Here is an 18,584-nt window from a genome sequence, read left to right as displayed (position 1 = left end):
TCAAAAATTGGTCTAATATAAATGCACCCGAAATGCTTTGTCTATATTCATCGTTTAATGCAAAGAGAATGTCAATAATGTTAGCAGTCTATTCAAATTTACATCTGGACCCTGCTGTTCATTATCTTCCTTGATATTATGCTTGTGCTTGTACTTTGGCTGCATCTAACCGTTATTTTTATCATGTATTATTTGACAAATTATTCCTAAATTAATTTCAAGTCTATGAAATGCTAATAAATATTGAAAAAATGGCCATCAAAGTTACCAAAAGTCCAAGGCGACATTTTCAAATGTAAAACAGTCCAAACCCTAAGGATATTCAATGTTTAATCATATAAAACCAAAAAAAGGAGACAATTATAATGTTTAAGAGGCTGGAACAAGTGAATGTTTGTCATTTTAGTTCGATAAATATATAGAAATAGTTGCTGAAGTTGGAAGTGTTCCGGGCACGTCCCACTGGCAGACCCATTACATGCTGGAGGGATTACATATCTCATCTGGCCTGGGAACGCCTGGGGTCCCCCAGGAGGAGCTGGAAAGTCTTGCTGGGGAGAGGGACATCTGGCCTGCTGCCCCCACGACCCGGCCCTGGATAAGCCAATGAAAATGGATGGATGGATGGACTATACCTTATTCATTCAAGAACACAGACCACTGTTTTTCCTTTACCACCATCAATTTATTCAATCTTTTAGCTTCAATGTTTCTCCGAAGTGGAATAAAGTAATGAAATAATTACAAAATGGAAAAATAGATCAGATAATAGATCATATTCACAGGTTTGATTTAAAAAAATAAAAACATGACAGAGAAATCAGACAGTGAGAGATGAAACCGTTTTTTTTTTTATATCTCCCTGTAGTTTTCTGCTGACCGTCAGACCGTCACAGCAGGCTAACGGAGGTCAGGGCAGGTCAGCACGCAGCTTCTCGGCTACTGCAGCACCACAACTGACTAAACCCATGTTGATCAAGGTCACCTGTGAGGTCAAATCATCTACTTTAGTGCTTGTGCAAAATAAAAATTTAGAAATCAACTACTTTAAAAAAAACTAATGTAAGAAGTGGAGAAACAGGAGATGACACATCCTACTGTGTTAAATAAAAAAAAATCATTACCACACACAAAAAAAAGAATGACAGCGAAGACAGAAGAAGTAAAATGTTAAGTACTGATGTGTACTAAACTATTAAAAACTGAGCACAGGTAAGAGAGGCAACCAGTTGGGCACCACCACCATTGCTAGGTCCACATTGATTGTTGCTGCAATGATACCCTATTTACAGTGAGATGCTTCACATCCAATCACAGGATGCAACAGACGGCAATAAAGAGATTTTTCTTCAAAAATAAAACAGAACAAAAATAACACAAAAGTAAAGCAGCTGTCCCTTCACAAAATCTCTTTACATCACATTAAAAATTAGCACTGCTGTGAGCTGTGTGTACAGTATAGATTCTTTATAGATATATATTTATGTATAATATATACGGTCATTTCTTGTATACACGAACATAAACTCGTCTCATTGTAGCTAGCCTGTGCCTTTGGCACGATTACTTACAACTCTTCTGTTAGATTCCAAAGCTATTTAAAATATACTTAATGCATAAAAATAAAGATTTTGGCATTGTCTCACTTTACTCTTCTGATTGGGAAGTTATTAATGAGAACTTCTCATCTGGAAGCTGAGTTCTCTCAGTGCTGCAGTTCTTCTGCCAGGTGAGGGAGGGAGATCTCGTCCTGTCAACAGTGAGCGCTGGGAGCTGGACCAAGCAAAGGTGAGCTGGGGATGGGAGCCGCCACACCTGTGTGGGTGGCAGGGGGCTTACAGGGGGGCTGGGAGTGGCTCGGTACAGATATTCCACAGGGTAATGACGACCTTGCGCTGCACAGCACAAACAAAACAATACAGACAATGCTAATGAAATGCCTGGGGAGCTGCGCCCTTGTTAACAGCAACCTGTTTTGTTTTTTCCTCCCCTCACTGCTGTGCAGAGTTCTGCTCCCTGTTGATTCACCCGTTGCTCTCCACTGTCTTCGGTCCTGCTGAGCTTGTCCACTGAAACCGAGATGAAGAGAGGCAGGAGGACATTCCCCTCTCTTCTTTAGTCATCATCCATCTGCTCCTCCAACTAAAATGGCCTCTTTATTGTCCAGTACTTTCTAATCTCACACACAGTCTTCAGAGCTGGATCTCAAAGGTCTTGTGCAGCTCAGTAGAGAAGGGATTTGTCGGGGAGGGTGTGGTGCGCTGGCGCGAGCGGCTCTCCAAGGCTGCCCACTGGGCCTCAAAGGCATCTTCCTGCGGCTGTGGGGGCGGCTGGGTGGCTGGGGAGGATGGAGCGAGTTGGGATGGAGCAGCCCAGCTGTCTGCCCCGTTAAAGGTCACACTACCATTGGATGGCTGGAGGGGGGGAGGGTGCACTGTGTGTGATTGAGGGGGTTTCATGAACGGGCTGATGTTGCCGACAGCCTGGGCATCATGCTGGGGTGTTGTGGAGGCCGGGACGGGGAACGGCTGGGGTTGCGTGGCTGAGCCGAACACATTAGCCACCATCTGCGAAGGAGTGATGCCGACCACAGGCACGCTGGGCTGAGGGAACGGCAGCCCGTTGGGCATCGGGTAGGAGGCTGGAGCCTGAGCGTGGAAGGCAGGCTGGCGAGGGGGCAACATGGGCACAGCGGAGGGCAGAGGGGACATGAAGGCCACCGGGGCAACAGAGGGAACGGACGCCACAGGCATCGGTACAGGGGCAGGGAACGGCTGGGTGGGAGGCGAGGCTGCTGCCATGATTGGATTAGGCTGAGGACCTCGGACAGACTTTGTGACTTCTTCTAACCACCGGTCTGCTTCTGATGGTGTGCGTTTGTGGGTGGACGTGGGCGGGGAGGATGTGGGGGGGACCACTATCACTGGAGTCGGAGATGACCAGTTACTTCCTGTTGGCAGAAAGTACACAGAAAGGCAAAACAATGTCAGCGGATACACATCAAACATTTAACTGTGAGAACAACAGAAGCAGTGCATCACTGAGACAGAAAGAAATACTGGTGAAGTCTTCCCAGTTATAGCTGTAGCTGGTTTAAAGGAACAGTTCCACATTTTAGGAAAATTTCTTTTTGTTTTTTTTTTTCTATCTTGTTTGTTTAATTCACACAAAACCGAGGTGTTGGACAGATCTGTAGCGTCACATTTACCGGATACATAAACGGTATCGATCTTCTCATCTAAATCTCCGTAATGTAGTAAAAAAGCATAGTTCCCAAAACGTCGAACGACTGCTATGAAAAAGTCTGACTACAACTCATTAATTTTTTAACGTACAGTGATGGTACAGGTTCAACTTAATGACACACAGTTATCGCACCCCCATCTTCAAAAAATGATGCAGGGATAAGTAGACATCAAAGGTACACTCATTAGTAAACTCTCAGTGCATCCTGTGACGTGCCAACTTATCAGTTTAGCCTCTCTGAGGTGCTTCTTACCTGGCTGTGCTGAGGCCGGGGCACCTGCTGGGGTCTTAGCCCAGGGGTTAGTGTCTCGGGCAGGCAGAGCGGGGGGCAGAACTGGGGGGTTAGCAGCAACAGCAGCAGCAGCAGCAACAGCAACAGAGAAGGCAGGGGCTGTGCCGTTCACTACAGCAGATAAGAGACAGAAGCTAGTACGAGCAAGCATGTGTGTCAGCTGACGTGACGTGGACCGATCTTTTGTTAGACATGCACAATATGACCGTGCAGTTAATCACACATACAAAATAAATGCTACAAATGCAGTTATGACAAAATGAAATTCAAACTGCAGGCAGCACAATCATCACTGGAGGTCTGTTTATTTTCTGCAGAGCTGAATAACCAGGACATTCAGCCAAATGTGGGCAAAGATTGTGGCCAGGAAAGTTGGCCGTTATCTGCAGCAAACAACCAAATAATAAGTGTGTGCTTCCTTTTTTAATTCTGCCTGGCAAGTGTAAAATTGACAATACATTCATTAGTTTTTCTGGGCTAATGTCCCTGAATTTTTATTATCACTCAAATAAAAGAAGCTATAAAGCGCTGCTATAATTGTTTGCATGCGATTTGTTACTGGCACTGTGGAATAATTGGACAAAACCTCATGATAGTTAACACGGGAAAAACAGAAGTATGTGCTTCATCTATTAAAAACGTTGTAGTTTAATCATGCCATTACACAGATTCAATCACAAACTATCACACACAGCTAGGTTATCAGTGTAAGTTCCCTGTAGCACATGTTAGGTGTTAAGGGACTGAGAGGAGGTTTATCTGGTGTTACCTGGTGCTACAGGCGACTGTGGAGATGAAGCTGGTTTGGGCATTGGTGCTGACGAGAAGGGATCCTCTGGGGGTCCACTGAACGCTGAGGTGATCTGAGTGCACAGCGAGCTGATGCTGTCACTTTCTCCTTCTACCTCAGGGACTGGAAACACCAGAGAGTAAACAGAGGTTCATACAAAAGACACAGAAGACAGGACAGAATTCATCTCTGGGTACGGCTGCTCCCGACTAAGAATTTTCCTAGTCGACCAATAATCATCATTTAGGGCCATTAGTCGACTAGTCACCCGCATGTTTACGATATTAATGTAATGATTAAATGATATATTTTGGTGGTTTGAGTTGAAGGTGTGAGAAAGAATAGTATCAGTAACATTGTTAACACTGTGCTACATTACAGAGAAATACAAAACCGTACTAATGAACCTTCATTAATATAGGCCTATATTTTATCTCCAAGTGCACGTCACACACTGAGCGAGCCGCCTGTTAATGACGCTGCGGGCTAATGGGCATGTAGCTACTTCCATGTTTCAGATGATACGTCATGTTTGTAGTCGACCAATGAAGATGAGTTTACATATCACCTTGGGTTCATCCTTCACCTTCTCAAAATGATCCCACACTTTGGATTTCCTGCCCGACATGTTATTAACTAGCCTGTGGAATAACCGCTGGTACCAGCCCTGGGAATTAGGGGCCGTACACATGCTGCGTCTTTAACTGCATGGAAAACACAAGGTCGGGCGCTGGGTGCTACTCTTGTTCCTGATTTTCTTTTCATCCTTGCAAATACAGACTGTTGCGCTTTAAGTTTTTTATCAGGTTGTGTATACCAACAAACGAGCTGAGGACACGGACAGCTGCTCAGGATCCCAATCTCACCTGTATTCTTCATGGGGAAGTCAGACTTGCGCTGCATGGTGGAGGGCAGCTCGTTCATGCGCAGCGACATCTGCCGTTTGAAGGGAGAAGTCTTCTGACTGAGGGCCGGGAAGCCTCTGAAGGAGCCCTGCCTGGCGAGAACCTCAGCCGGTGCGTGTCTGCGTGGTATCACCTGGGGTCCCAGGCTTGCCACGGAGAGAGGAGGGGAGGACGACGGGGATGGTGAGCCTCCCGTCGGGTGTGCTGAGGAGTTTGTCACGCTGGTGGCTGAGTTCCCAGCAGTCTTCACATCTGTCTCAGCTGTAAAAGAGGAGCAACATTCAAGCAATGAGACAACAGCATAGCTGGAAGTGAAGTTTGAATCAAAAGACAAGTTTGAACTTGTGTGTAACTAAACCCCACAACCTATGTCCACGTCAGGGAATTACAAGGACTACAGATACAGACCGTTCTTAGCATCCTGTAGCTGCCTCATGACTTCCTCCCGCTCTGCCGCCTCTGTTGCCGTAGTAACACGAAACGAGCCCTCACGGGTGAAAGTGGTTCTGTTGGCGTCAAAGGTTGCTGTGACCCCACACTCCTTCTCCCGTTTCTGTTTTCGCTCCAGACAGGCAGCAAATGCACAACCTACAGCATGACTGAGACGCTCCCCCTGAAAGATGACGCAAAAACCATGAACCTTGTTTAAACAAACCTCTGAGCACAGCGCTGGTATATAGAAATTAAGGTTTTTCCTCCCATAAACATGATATAGAAAACATTATTAAAATAGTATAAACACCCTCACATAAACTACATTGTTTAAGTGACTCATAAAACACTGAATGATGTTGAAGATCATAACTTCTGAATGAAGACGACTTAATAAGACTGAGTTTGACTTACTGAGTCTTTAATGGCCATAAAACAATGGCAGATCCAGCGTCGCGTGGTACCGTCCCTGCAGATGTAGGAGAACGCCCTCTCAAAGTTACGGTCCGGTGCGCAGAACGACACCTTCTCTATTGTCTGGTCCAGAATCAGGTCCTGCCAAACACATTTTCACCTCATCATTGTGAGCTTAAAAACTATAGTCAGAATCAAGTGACTCTCAATTGAGTCAATTTAAAATGTGGGCTGAATGACTGCACAGTGAACAGTACTTCAGAGTGAAGGCCTGGCTTCAAGAGCGCTCGAGTAAGATTGAACCACTATCAGCTGGAGAAGTACTAGTCTTCACCTGACACTGCTCTCTGACCAAACCAGAACCCAAACCATAACCCTGACCCACAGGGAAATAACACTGAAAATAATGGCTCACTCAAACTAGAACTGCCACCCTGTGGTTGTACGGCTCTACAAGCCGGCCAGGTTACAGTTACATCCATGTCCAGATTCAAATGTAACCATCACAGGAGACGACGTTTTCAAATATAGATTTTGCTGCAAAAGAGGATACATATTTTAAAACGTGGATGCTTCACACACATCTTCCCCCGGCAGCACAGATGATCTAAATAATCAGCACAGTTTCAAGATGGACACCCAAGACTAGTGTCACCGATTCAGCGTCTGACCAAATGTCTCCCCTTCTGTTCCTGAGTTATGGCATTGACTAATGGCCAGAAAAGTGTTTTTGCAGAACATTACGTCACAGTGAAGCTGACCACTTTGGATATTAAATGTCATCACTTCCTCAATTTGTTTTATCAGACATTTGTGTGAAGTTTTGTCATAAGTAGTGTATGAATTCTTGAGTTATGGCCAAAAACATGTTTGTGAGGGCACAGTGACTTTTGCCCACTACAATTTCACCAGTTCCTTTAAATTTGAAAATATCCCCTCATGGTGTTCCTGAGATATCACGTTCACAAGAATGGGACAGATGTACAACCTGAAAACTTAATGCCTCTAGCTGTGGCTGTCACTGGAGTGGAGGCATCCCATGACTGTCTATCTAAAATTCCTCAAAAATTTCTTTTGATAAATAATATGTTAGACATTTTTCCTTGCTTGTCAGAGCTTGGTATCTATTGAACCTGGAATCTACTGGAGCCACTCTCTGTACCACTGGCACCACTGTTGCCTTTACTCCCCACATCTTTTCTAGCTCCTCTTTCAGCCCTTGGTATTTTTCGAGTTTCTTGTTCTCTGTACTGATGTTGCTGTCGCGCGGGATTGCTACATCTATCACAACTGCCTTCTTCGTCTTCCGGTTGGTTAGCCATCACCAGTTTGTCAGTCTGGATCTGGAAGTCCCACAGGATCATTCTCAACCACCTTAGGAGGAGTCTTCCTTTGTGACCTTGGGACCTCCAGCCTATACTCAGTGCAGATGTTCCTGTACACCAGGGCTATTCAATTGCAAATTCAATTGGGCTGGACTGTAAAACCTTAAAATGTCTATGGGCCAGACTTTTTCAGCAGTGAGCAACCTATCGAAAACTTGGTTACAATAAAAGAGCTGATAATGTCAGAGCTTTTTATTATTACGTTCGTGATTAATTGTACTCCAGGCCGTTTCATACCAGGTCTCAGCACCAATCCCTGCCCGGGCCACTCAGAGCTTGCTTCTGGGCTGCATGTGGCCCGTGGGCTGCCAATTAAATAGGCCTGCTGTACACTATGCCCGCCACTTGGTTATGGCATCCCATGTACACTGTTCCTGCCTCCATCTTACACCCTTCTGTTACATGCAGATTTATTCTTGACAATAAAACTCACAATTTCACATTCAAACATTCTGTGAATTGAAATTTGTGTGGTTGTCCGCCTGGTCTTGTTCGTAAAGTTAACTTATTAATAGTAATCAATGCCAAGAGAAAATACAAAAAAAAACCTTTAATAGCTAATAGTAGAAAGAAGGCAAATTAAAAAAAAAATTGCCTTCATTTTTCTCTTTTTGTCGTTGATTTTTTATGTTAAACTATTTGCGTCTATCTACAACTGTTATAAAATGTAAACGTGTGTATAAAGGCACATAAACCAGGTCTGGTGTAGTACCGTCACTTTCCAGCAGGTGTCAATATAACCTTTCCTGTTTACTCTTCTCATATCTACTCCTGCAGGTGCACTGAGTACATATTTACAAAGAGGGCCTCTAAGAGGTCACTTCAGCAGAACTATGGCAGCCTCACTACCATTATCAGCTGCTGCAGCTCAGCAGCTTCCACCTGTAAAGCTACTAAAGCCACGTGTACTTCCTCTGGCAGCTCTGTCTCTCTGATCAAGGTGTTTCCGAGCCTGTGATGGAACGCTGAAGGGACTTATCATTACCTTTGTTTTGTCGTCTACGACGCGAAGACCATCTGCCGACACCCACAACACAGCGCGCACTGGCTTCTTCCCAGCCTGCAAATGAAACACAACAGGGACATGTACGAGTAAGAAACGAGGAAACTTTTCCATTTCATCTCTCCGTGCCCCAATAAAATAGCTTTGTACCATTCCTTGGTACCAAATCATAAAACTTCCAACACACACACAAAGCACACCTGTAAATAAAGAGAAAGCACCAGGTAAGAGACAAAGGAGAAGACACAAGTCTGGAGTTGTGCCCAAATTTTAATAAAAGAATTAAGAGGGTTGGTATGAGAACTGGTGCTCTGATGCAGTCGACAGTGGTGGCCCCATTGGTTAGAATAACAACAATAAAATATTTGTGTGTGCACAAAGGTAAATGTCCATTCACACAAACTGTTCATTGTTCCATTCTTGATTCATGGAAGAAGGCTGAAGGGAGAGAAGGCACGCCTGTTAATACAAAACACACACACACACGCACGCACACACGCGCACACACACACACACACACACACACACACACACACACACACACACACACACACAGGTGCCCCGCCCCAGCCTAAACCACCCCACCTGCTCAAAGACACATGCATCATTGTGTTTGTCTCTCTCCAGACAGATTCCCCCCCCCCTCGTGTGTGTGAGTGTTTGTTTCTTCCAGCCTTCAGATGTGATCAAAGGGTGAAGTGTTACATGAAGAGGAGGGAAAATAATAATAATGCTCATAATAAAGAGACACACTCAGACACACAGAGCAATAACTTACTTTTGCAAAGAATCCTTTGAAGAATTTCCTGTCCTGGAAGTGGATGTGGTAAAAGGGGAGGGCGGGTGAGAGGGGTGGAGGAGACGGGAGGAGGAACAAGGCATGAAAATGTTACCTAGGAAGTCTAAAAATTGTCTGGAGCCCACAGGAGGGGGATTTCATTTGGGGTTTTGTTTTTCAGTGGAGGTGAAGCTGGGTTATGAGTCAGTGAGTCAGTGAGTGAGTGAAGCAATGGATCAGGTAGCTCCACATGATTCCATACTGACAGGGGTGTAACGATACCAAAAAGTCACGGTGCGATATAACCACGATAAAAAGCCCACGATACCATATTTATCATGACATTAAAAAACGAAGACATATTTATTTTAGAATGTCCCAAAGTTGTATAATTGCCTAGAGTTGGTTCTTGTTCTCACGGCAGCATTTACAAGCGGACCAGATCAAATGCCTTGTGTAAGAAAGCTGCTCTTGATTGGTCAGAATTTCCACGTGGGAAAAATCCAGGAAGTAAAGCAAACGTTGAAGAAGAGTACACTTGCAAGATAAATGTGACACTTTCTAATGTCACAATGGAGGGACAACTACGCAGGTTGATTTTAGCGCTGCTCATCGTGGACTATATTGCTGTCATTGTTCATTTTAGTCAAACCACACAGTTTGAAAACGAGGCGCGGCTCCAACTAGAAAACAATGTTTTGATGCATTGGATGTGCTGAATGTGCATATTAAGGCAGTACAGGAGGAGGTGCACATTAATAATCCTCCAGGACTGTAACATGCTCATGTTTAACTCAAACAATGTGTCATGTGACTGCAGTTGCTTCAGATCCAGGTCGGAACACCTTCTCACCACAAACCGCACCAGAGTTCGTTGGTAACCGGACTGAGACCACCTCTTCAAGAAGGTCTTGGACTGGTTGTTTTGGTGCGCACCTGAGTGTGATTGCTGTGTTCACAAACGATCCGCACTTAGGGGGTAAATGAACTTGAGTTTGATTGAACTGAACCGAACAGGGCAGGTGTGAAAGCACCGGGTGTCGGATTTAAAGATATGGCAGTCCAAGTTTCTCACAGGCAACGTTCCAGAGATATTTAACATTAGTAACGTATCCTCTATATGACATCATCAACCCCAGAAATAACTTCCATGCTGTCCAGTACGTCAGGTTTTTCTCATCAGTCCTGTTCAACACTTGTGGTGAGACAGACTTGAGCACACAGCTCAGCTCGAAAAACTCTTCAGTGATACAGTGCACAGGTAATGTTGAATTAGACCTTATATTTGACGAGGAGAGATTGTAGAGAGCAGCTAAAATAACCATGTAACATCGTTTCATCACAGTTCCATCATGGTATCAAACTACGTTTTTATCGTGATATCGCAAAATTTGATATATCATTACACCCCTTCATAGTGACAGATGTTTTGATGGGTGATACTGTGGTTGTTATTGTCGATATGATGGTATCTGTTAGTACTACCACACTGGAAGCTAGTAAACCTCCCCAAAACAGGAAGTGACACCCCTGGGTTATTTTTTTTGTGACTGAAATAAACAACAACCCTTCGAAGCCTGCAACAGTCCCACAGCTCAGACAGCATATCAGTCTGCCTGGACAGAGGAGATAAAGAGGGCAGACCTTCAGGTGTGTGTCTGTGCAAGTATGTGGAGGAGATAATCCCAAATCCCATTTTATTCTTTCTCCTATGATTCTTAGACTGTGGCTCCATGGTTGTTCAGCAGACAGAAACAGATTCCCACAGACGGCAGTTTGACCCCTGAGTCAAGCCTGTGACTATTCACCACCAGTCAGACGGAGTCAGGGGTCAAGTTTAGGCCGCCGTAACCACATAAAGAAACCACAACCACCAGACCCGGCCTGGCCTTAATCCTTCCTTCTTCCCCCGCACCCTCAGAGTTCCTCTCCTCCCCATAAGCTGTGAAAAGGAGTGCCACTCTGCTCCTGTTACACAGCCATGGTGGAGACAGCACTCCGAGCACCATGTTAATGCATGATTTAACGTGTTAACCAGCACTGGAGATTCATTTGGAATGAGCTAAGCGTTTGTTAGTGTGTGTATGTGTGAACCACACAGACATGCAGATGGTGGTAGAGCCTGCACAGCTAGTATTAGTAAGCTATGGTTAGGGGAGGAAAAAATCTCTATGAGGTTGAGACAACTAGAATGGGAGGCGGTGTGGGGGAGGGGATTTGGAGGTATTTCTCTGCAACACCACATTAAAAACCTGCTTAAAAAGACAAAAAAATTGTATAACACAAACAAAAAGGTAATACAATATTCAGGTATTCAATGTGTGAGCTGGGATGAAACTACAGCAGGGGAAAAGCTTTCTGGACAGAAAGGACAGCTGAGTTTTGAAAGATCAAGGTGAAGCCAACAAGGCAAAAATTAAACAACTGAAGCAGGAAACTTTTAAGCCAACACGCCATACTTCTGATGCTGAAAAATATTGTGCATACTTTACTACTTGTAGCCACAGCAAAAACCTTTCAGCGGTACTACCAGCTGGTGGCACACAGTCATTTCTGCCCCTCAAATCAACACTAACCACCAGCAGGATGTGCAACAACAAATAACACATCTTGTGTAACGTTTGTCACTGGCCTACTTTGTGCAACAACTCACTCTTTCCAACGTTTGCTACCAATGCAACTACATGAGTGAGTGTACTTTATGGTGGATGGCAGAGATGTCTAATCTAATGTCTAATCTAAAACCACCACCCTGCAGAGCACCTATAGCAAGGATGGTTGCCTATAAAACACAATTCTCACTGCAAAATGTGTTTATTTTTTGTCCACTGTTTTCAGTTAAGGCGAGATTTTAGGACATGATTGGAAAGGTTTCTTCAGGCCTTAGTAAGATTGCCAGTCCAAATCCATTTTTTTTGGCATATCCACATTGTGTCCAGATTGAGTTTATTAAGTCTGGACAGCAAAAATACACATGAAGTGTGATTCTTACAATCCAAACCACATTTGGAGGTGGTGTGAGATGCGATTCCAATTGGATTTGTCCAGATGTGTATTAGTCCAGCTGCTCTGGCTGCTCAAACCGGATTTCAAAGTGTCTTTGAATGCAACACACGACGACAATGTCAAATCTAGACTGAAAAAGAATTTTAAATAAAGAACCACAGGGCAAAACATTGCTATATAGTTAACTGATGTCTACATCGTTACCACGACAATCCATGCAGATAAGTTTGTCATATCTGGACTCACAAATCTGATCTGATCACTTCAAAATAACAGTGTAGACAATCTGTTTTCAACATCTGACTTCAGAAACAAATCTGATTTGCCTGCAGTCAGCAGATGCAGCTCTGGATTGGGTGAGGATTTAGTTTGTAGTTTCCCACATTTGGTGTTTACTCAGGAAATATCTCTAGTGGGGGTGGAAAGTCATCTAAGGCAGCTTTTCATACCTTGTCTCACTAAACGTCTTAACAGAAAGCACCGGCTAAAATACACACAGTCTGATGGACTTAGACACAATCTCAACGATGCACCCTGAAGCTACTGGGTGAAATTCTTTCAGCACGTCAGCATCTCCTGGTGGTGAGGTGCCCCACCCAGTGTACACAGACAAAACACTCCAGGTGACTGGGAGCTTCTGAGTAACAGCAAAAACATTTCCCACTGCGAGAACACAGAATACACCTCCAACCCTGGGCCGCTAGCCAACGGCACCAGGAAGTGATGTCATGGTGACAACGCAAAAGGGCAGCTTGGAGGTTGACGGTGCCGCAGTGCAGCCTCCTCCTCCACCCGCCTCCATCCTCCCCTCTGAGTCACGGGTCGCGGAGCTGTGAGAAAACTCTCATTACAGTCCCAAAGGCTGCTGGGAAAACAATGGAGTCGGCTCAGAGCTGTAGCTGTCACACACACACACACACACACACAGTTTGACAGCTGGACCACCAACACGCGCCCTCCAGGCACAAATCTAGTCACACATACATTTTCATGTTCTTCCTCTTCATTCATCAAAGCGCGTCAGCTCGCTCTTCATCTCTCTTGCCCTGCTCAAAAACATTAAAGGGATACTTCGCCAATTTTCAACCACCTTTGTGTCATAACAATATGGGTAGTGTTTGTAAATGAACTCTGGTAAACTTGCCGCCATCTCGCCAGCACCCAGATCTCCATGCTCATCTCTGAGCTCAGATCTGTTGGATGACTGCCTACTTCCTCATTTCTGTGTGCCAGCCACCACCACAGACACTATAGCCCCTTTTCCACCAACATTTCCAAGAACTTTCATTACCAGGAATTTATTTACCAGGGTAAAATAATTCCTGTTAATCTGTGTGGTTTGCATTTCCACCACACCTCGAAGTTCCGGAAATTTAATCAAAATAGTGTGAAGACGTAGATGATTCGGCGTGTGCCCTGTATTTGGCTCCGCCAGCTTGGCTGGTTACATGTCGGTGTGGGGAGGAGAGGGGCTGTTTGTCTCAGCCAGCAGCTAAGTTTAAAAGTATTTTAAGATAAGTGTCAAACTAAGTTAGTCTACATACAGACAGCTATCATTTGAGCTTATTAGTAACAATTCACTATCAGCTGAACTAGCGTGCTGTCCTTGTGTAAGACATAACGTTAGTGATGGTGGATGAGTGATGACTAAGGGTTAATGTCACTTACAGTAACGAGTGTAGCTGTCGCCACTGAGTAATTTTCGAGTTATCTTCACTTTGTTTCCACCGGGGCCGCTCGGCTGTTCACCGGTTACCGTGTCGTATAGGCGTGTGTGTGTGTGTGTGTGTGTGTGTATGTGGAGGAGTTCAGCGCCAACAGAGAAGATCAATACTATTAGTGCTTATGAATACTTCGGTCTCTGATAATTTAGCCCCAGGGCTAATTTAGCACTGGTTGTCGGTGCCCATCCTTAATCAAAACCCAAACGAAGTGGAGCTTGGAGAAATGAAATAAAGTTTGTGTTGTGCTGATGCTACCAAAGTGTGTTAGTGTTTTGGCTGCAGTCTGGCTGGTGGTTTTCAGGAAACAGCCCTCATCAGATATATTAAGTGTCTACAGGTGTGGGCCTGGCTCCTGACCAATTTATTTATTAGCTCCTGCAAACTGAGTTTACTGCTGAGCAATATCAACTGTCTCCACTGGTAGGGACTGTAATTGTTGCCTGGCAACAGTTAGCTTATTAAAGAGTCAGCGAGGATGAACCGGGATCCATCAGGGCCTCGTTAATTGTATATCTGCTTAAAGGCTGGTCCTTGTCTCGTCTGGACAATCTAGCTTTGACGAGGATAACTGGCACCAAGGGGCAGTCACACTGTATACCATCACTATGCTCTGCTCTGCTCTGCTCCAGGCAGCAGAGTCAGCCTTGCTGTCAGCTCCCTCTGTTTTTCCCACAGTCCGCCACTACAATAAAGATGTCTGTAAAACTGTTTACAGAGACCTCAGATGGCATCAGGGCTGCCCCCTAAACGTCCATGATTCAAATCATCAGCAGAGAACCCCCGAGTCAGACCTCATTTTGTCAGTCAAATCATTTATTTAAGCTGCGTCATTGTCGACAGAGCAACACAGGAATACGCTATACAATCCTACTCTTGTCTGAAAATCACCACAAAGCTAATCAGATATGAAGGTCAGCTCGACTCGTCTGATTACTTCTCAACTGCTCCGAGCTCCGGTGCTGAATGTTAATACTCCTGTATTATGAATTTTTAAATTGTGAAGGTTTAGTATTTGTAAAGCTTTCCCTGAGCCCAGAAATGCTATTGTTCCTGTGTGATGGCATCTCATAATGACCTGGGAGACAATAATAATCGTGTGTAGAGGGCTGCACGACAAGGAAACAAACCTGGAGGAGAATAAAAAAAATGTGCAGTGTAAAAGCTCCTTTCATCAGAATGAATGGGCAGTAGTTATTGTTTCCTGGCATGTCCTGTAAGCCGAGCCTCTCAGGTACACAGCTGAACCCACAGGTCCAGACCAGGGCTCAACTGGATGAAAGCCACTAAGCAGGAATGTAATGGCAGCAGTTACATCACAAAAAAATCAGCTGCCAATGTTGCCATTTTTTCCAAAATAATAGTGTGGAGAAGAAGACCTTGAAATGATGCCAGCCTGACTCGCATTCTGAATGTGGCAGTTAATTTCCCACCCCGCTTACAAAAGAGGATCAATAAAGCCATCTCTGTGCTGGCTGACAATAAGTTCTCTGGGTGGTGAGAAAGCAGCGGAGGAGACGGAGGAGGGAATGTCATGAGGTTGAGAGGGGTCAGATAGTTGCGGCCCGCAGGACGACAGGAGGCAGAAGCGCCCGCTTCTCCTTTTGAGTTGGCTCCATTTTGTCCGCCCTGTTAAAATGACTGTAACTCAATAAGGCCTCGCAGCCTCGGGCTCTGTGTACACCATGTGACCTCATCAAGCACCAGTGTGTTTGTGCTGCTGCTGTGTGTGTTCATCGGGCTTGTATGTGTGTGCTCGGGTATTGAGTATTCACTGTAGGAGTACGTACAGTACGTCTCTGTGTGTGTACAGTATGTTTGTCTGCTGTGCCTCTGGGTTCACTTCTTCCTATGTGGGTTTTTGTATGTCGCGTCTTTGTTACACAAGTGATGTACGTACCAGTGCAGTGTGTTTTGTGAGTGGATGCCTTTTACCAGAATGTGTCAACACGTGTTGAAGTGTGAGGAAACGCACTTCTGTATAAATGTAAGACTGTGTGTTAAATAGCTTCTGTTTTATTACACTGCTCTGTTTTAACCCCATGAGACCTGCTGGCCCGCTGGCAATCTCTGCTGACATTAGGCGGGCTGAGAGGAAAGCTAGAGGGAAGATACTGATATCATACAAGACTAGAATACCTAAAGAATCAATTGGTACCATCTCATGCTAACTTTTCTGGAAGACAGGTAAAGAATGCTCCAAAGTTAGGCTAAACTTTATTGAGGGAAAAACTGGCATGGCCATTTTCAGCTATTTGTATGCAGTACAGATGTTATTTTTGTATCTACTGTATTTGAATATTTCTGCACACTGGGGTTTCTAAACAGTCTTGGAATTGTATAAAAAAAAAAGGATGTGACTGGAAAGCTGAGACTCTTGTGGATTCAGTGACCCCAGTTTTATTCCCGTGAAATGATTTCAAGCCCCATAGTAGCCATTTCATTGTTGTGAGACCATCTTTTTTAAAACAAACATCACTGTATAAAATCACCTGTTGTGACCTTGAGGATAATGACAGCCTCATTAAACTTTACAAGCACAAACCAGAGACCTTTGGTATTCAGAAGATGGATGGCTTTCATGGGTATATTGACAATAAGGGGATGTCTCAACAATTTCTAGAACAGAAGTGCTCCCATCCAATTGCCAAAAAATGCAATCCTTATGGAAATCTTTAAAGGTCAAAAGTTCGTTAGATTTTTCTATGGTGTATCTCTCAGTCTTGCAGTATTTTGGAGGGACTGATAATGCTTAAATTTAGCACCAAATCTGTATAACAAATGGTTTCAACCCAAAAATTGCTGCAACAACTCATGAGACATAATTGTGCATGGGAATGAGCGTCATATACCTTCATCATAATGTTCTCAGCCCTTACACACCCTTAACTTTCAAAGTTTGAATAGGAGCCTAAACAAAACACACTGTTTATTACATATTTAGAACTAGAAAAACTTGAGCTAACAGCTCATTTTAATCTTCAGGTTCCCAGCTTTCAGATGATGTACACCACTTTTATGTTGCATATACTGTTGACCTGCTATCATCCCCCAAAGAGCCCCTGCCCCCTCTAAAATAGACAAAAAAGGGTCTATGGCAGGTGTCAGAGGGTTAACTGGTTTGAAAATGTAAGCGTTTTACTGTCCATTAAATTGTACTCATAAAATATGAAAATTAATCTGGAGCATGTTCTTCAGTATAATCAAACTAACAAATGGCTCTCAATAGCTCAAGTAGCCTTCAACAGCTCATTGAGTCGAACATGCAAAATGACTAAAAGGCCCTCAACACAATTTTATGAAGCAGGAAGAATAGGTACTGATGACAGAGTAAACAGGGTGTGAATTCTCGATTAGTCGGAGTCATTTAAACTGAAACTGAAAGCTAATCCCAGACACTTTGGTGAGAGTTTCGTAACCTTTGTTGGCACTGAAAACAAAGTTACACCTCAGACTTATGACGTGCCAATCCGCCTGAGTGGCCTTGTGTACTCGCGACTCAGGTTTGGCCCTGACTACAGAGAATCAGCCTCATTTACCAACAGGGGTTTGACCTGGGTGGGGCCTTTGCAAACAACTGACAACATGGAAAAGCAATTGCTTCCCCCTCCCCTGCTCCCCAAACTGGAATTTGTTCCTTTTGCGCAACCCTGCCGGAATCTCCTGCAGCAGGAAGTACATGCTGGCCTATCTCCTCAGGCTGAGACAGTGCACGAGAAAACTGAGAGAGAGGAAGAGTCATTCAGAGCAGATCCTGACACCCCCGGAGGTTTTCACAGGGTCACAATGGGTGGAGACCCTCACTGACAAATGGCAACTATCAGCCACACTCAGGCCTCGATGTACAGAGTAAACTGTGACACAGTAAAAAGAACTAAACTGCTTGGTGACAGATGGAGGAGAGCTGCCATGAAATAAAGGAAATGTTAGAAGGAGTCAGTAGGATGTCGATAGTAGCTCTGTGAAGGAAACTACTGGGAGAAAAGATAATAAAGGAAGTGGGACGGGTGGTATGTAGCAGCCTCGTTCCTGGAAGTACGGAGCAGCTTTCTAGTGAGACCTACCGTCTTCAGCCGCTTCACTGCATCCTCGCAGATGTGCATGCCTCGGGACTCCTCCACCTCCACATGTCCCAGGTACTGCGGGGAATAGAGACAGAGAGAGAGAGAGTGAGTAATGTGGTGACAAACCTGTCCCGTGGCTATCTCTACTGAAGTTTAACTACGGATACATTAATAAACTCTGCAATGAGATGGGGTATTTAAATGAGTCCAGGCTGTCTAATATTCCCTGGTAGGCTGGCGCTGGTGATTTATACACCTAATTAATTACCATTTTGAGGTCAATCGCAGTTCAATCGCGCCCTAGTTGATCCCTAATTTTGTCCATGGAGAAAACACTTCCTGAGAAATATAAATAGGCAAGTTCCTAAATCTAGCAGCAAGTGTGTGGTTTTATGAGAAGAGGACTACATGAGGAAAACAAAATAAACACACAGAGGGGCAAAAACAAGCTGCTCTTTCCTCATACACTGAGCACGGTCAACATGCAACCAGCTCCTTTGTGTTCCTGTGGACTTAGACCTCATTAAAACACAATATTTATTATTTTG

The 18,584-nt window shown here is 44.4% G+C and overlaps 1 protein-coding gene across 4 annotated transcripts in view; it reads right to left on the bottom strand.

Moving 5' to 3' along the window:
- Window positions 1-663: 663 nt before the first annotated feature.
- numb (NUMB endocytic adaptor protein) overlaps window positions 664-18,584 on the bottom strand; it is a 60,483-nt gene continuing 42,562 nt past the window's right edge. Inside the window, exons 3-11 of one of the 4 annotated variants that reach the window (XM_049596696.1) lie at window positions 18,037-18,111; window positions 9,246-9,278; window positions 8,450-8,524; window positions 6,080-6,220; window positions 5,642-5,846; window positions 5,195-5,494; window positions 4,308-4,451; window positions 3,500-3,649; window positions 664-2,950 (exon numbers count right to left, since the gene is read on the bottom strand). In XM_049596696.1, the coding sequence (XP_049452653.1) occupies window positions 2,193-2,950; window positions 3,500-3,649; window positions 4,308-4,451; window positions 5,195-5,494; window positions 5,642-5,846; window positions 6,080-6,220; window positions 8,450-8,524; window positions 9,246-9,278; window positions 18,037-18,111 (1,881 nt within the window). In that variant the 3' untranslated portion in view covers window positions 664-2,192. The remainder of the gene's footprint in view (window positions 2,951-3,499; window positions 3,650-4,307; window positions 4,452-5,194; window positions 5,495-5,641; window positions 5,847-6,079; window positions 6,221-8,449; window positions 8,525-9,245; window positions 9,279-18,036; window positions 18,112-18,584) is intronic. The other 3 variants (XM_049596697.1, XM_049596698.1, XM_049596699.1) reach the window with 3 other exon arrangements.

Source organism: Epinephelus fuscoguttatus, linkage group LG14, assembly GCF_011397635.1.
Source record: "Epinephelus fuscoguttatus linkage group LG14, E.fuscoguttatus.final_Chr_v1".
Lineage (NCBI taxonomy): Eukaryota > Metazoa > Chordata > Actinopteri > Perciformes > Serranidae > Epinephelus > Epinephelus fuscoguttatus.
This window is presented reverse-complemented; position numbering and strand designations above follow the sequence as displayed.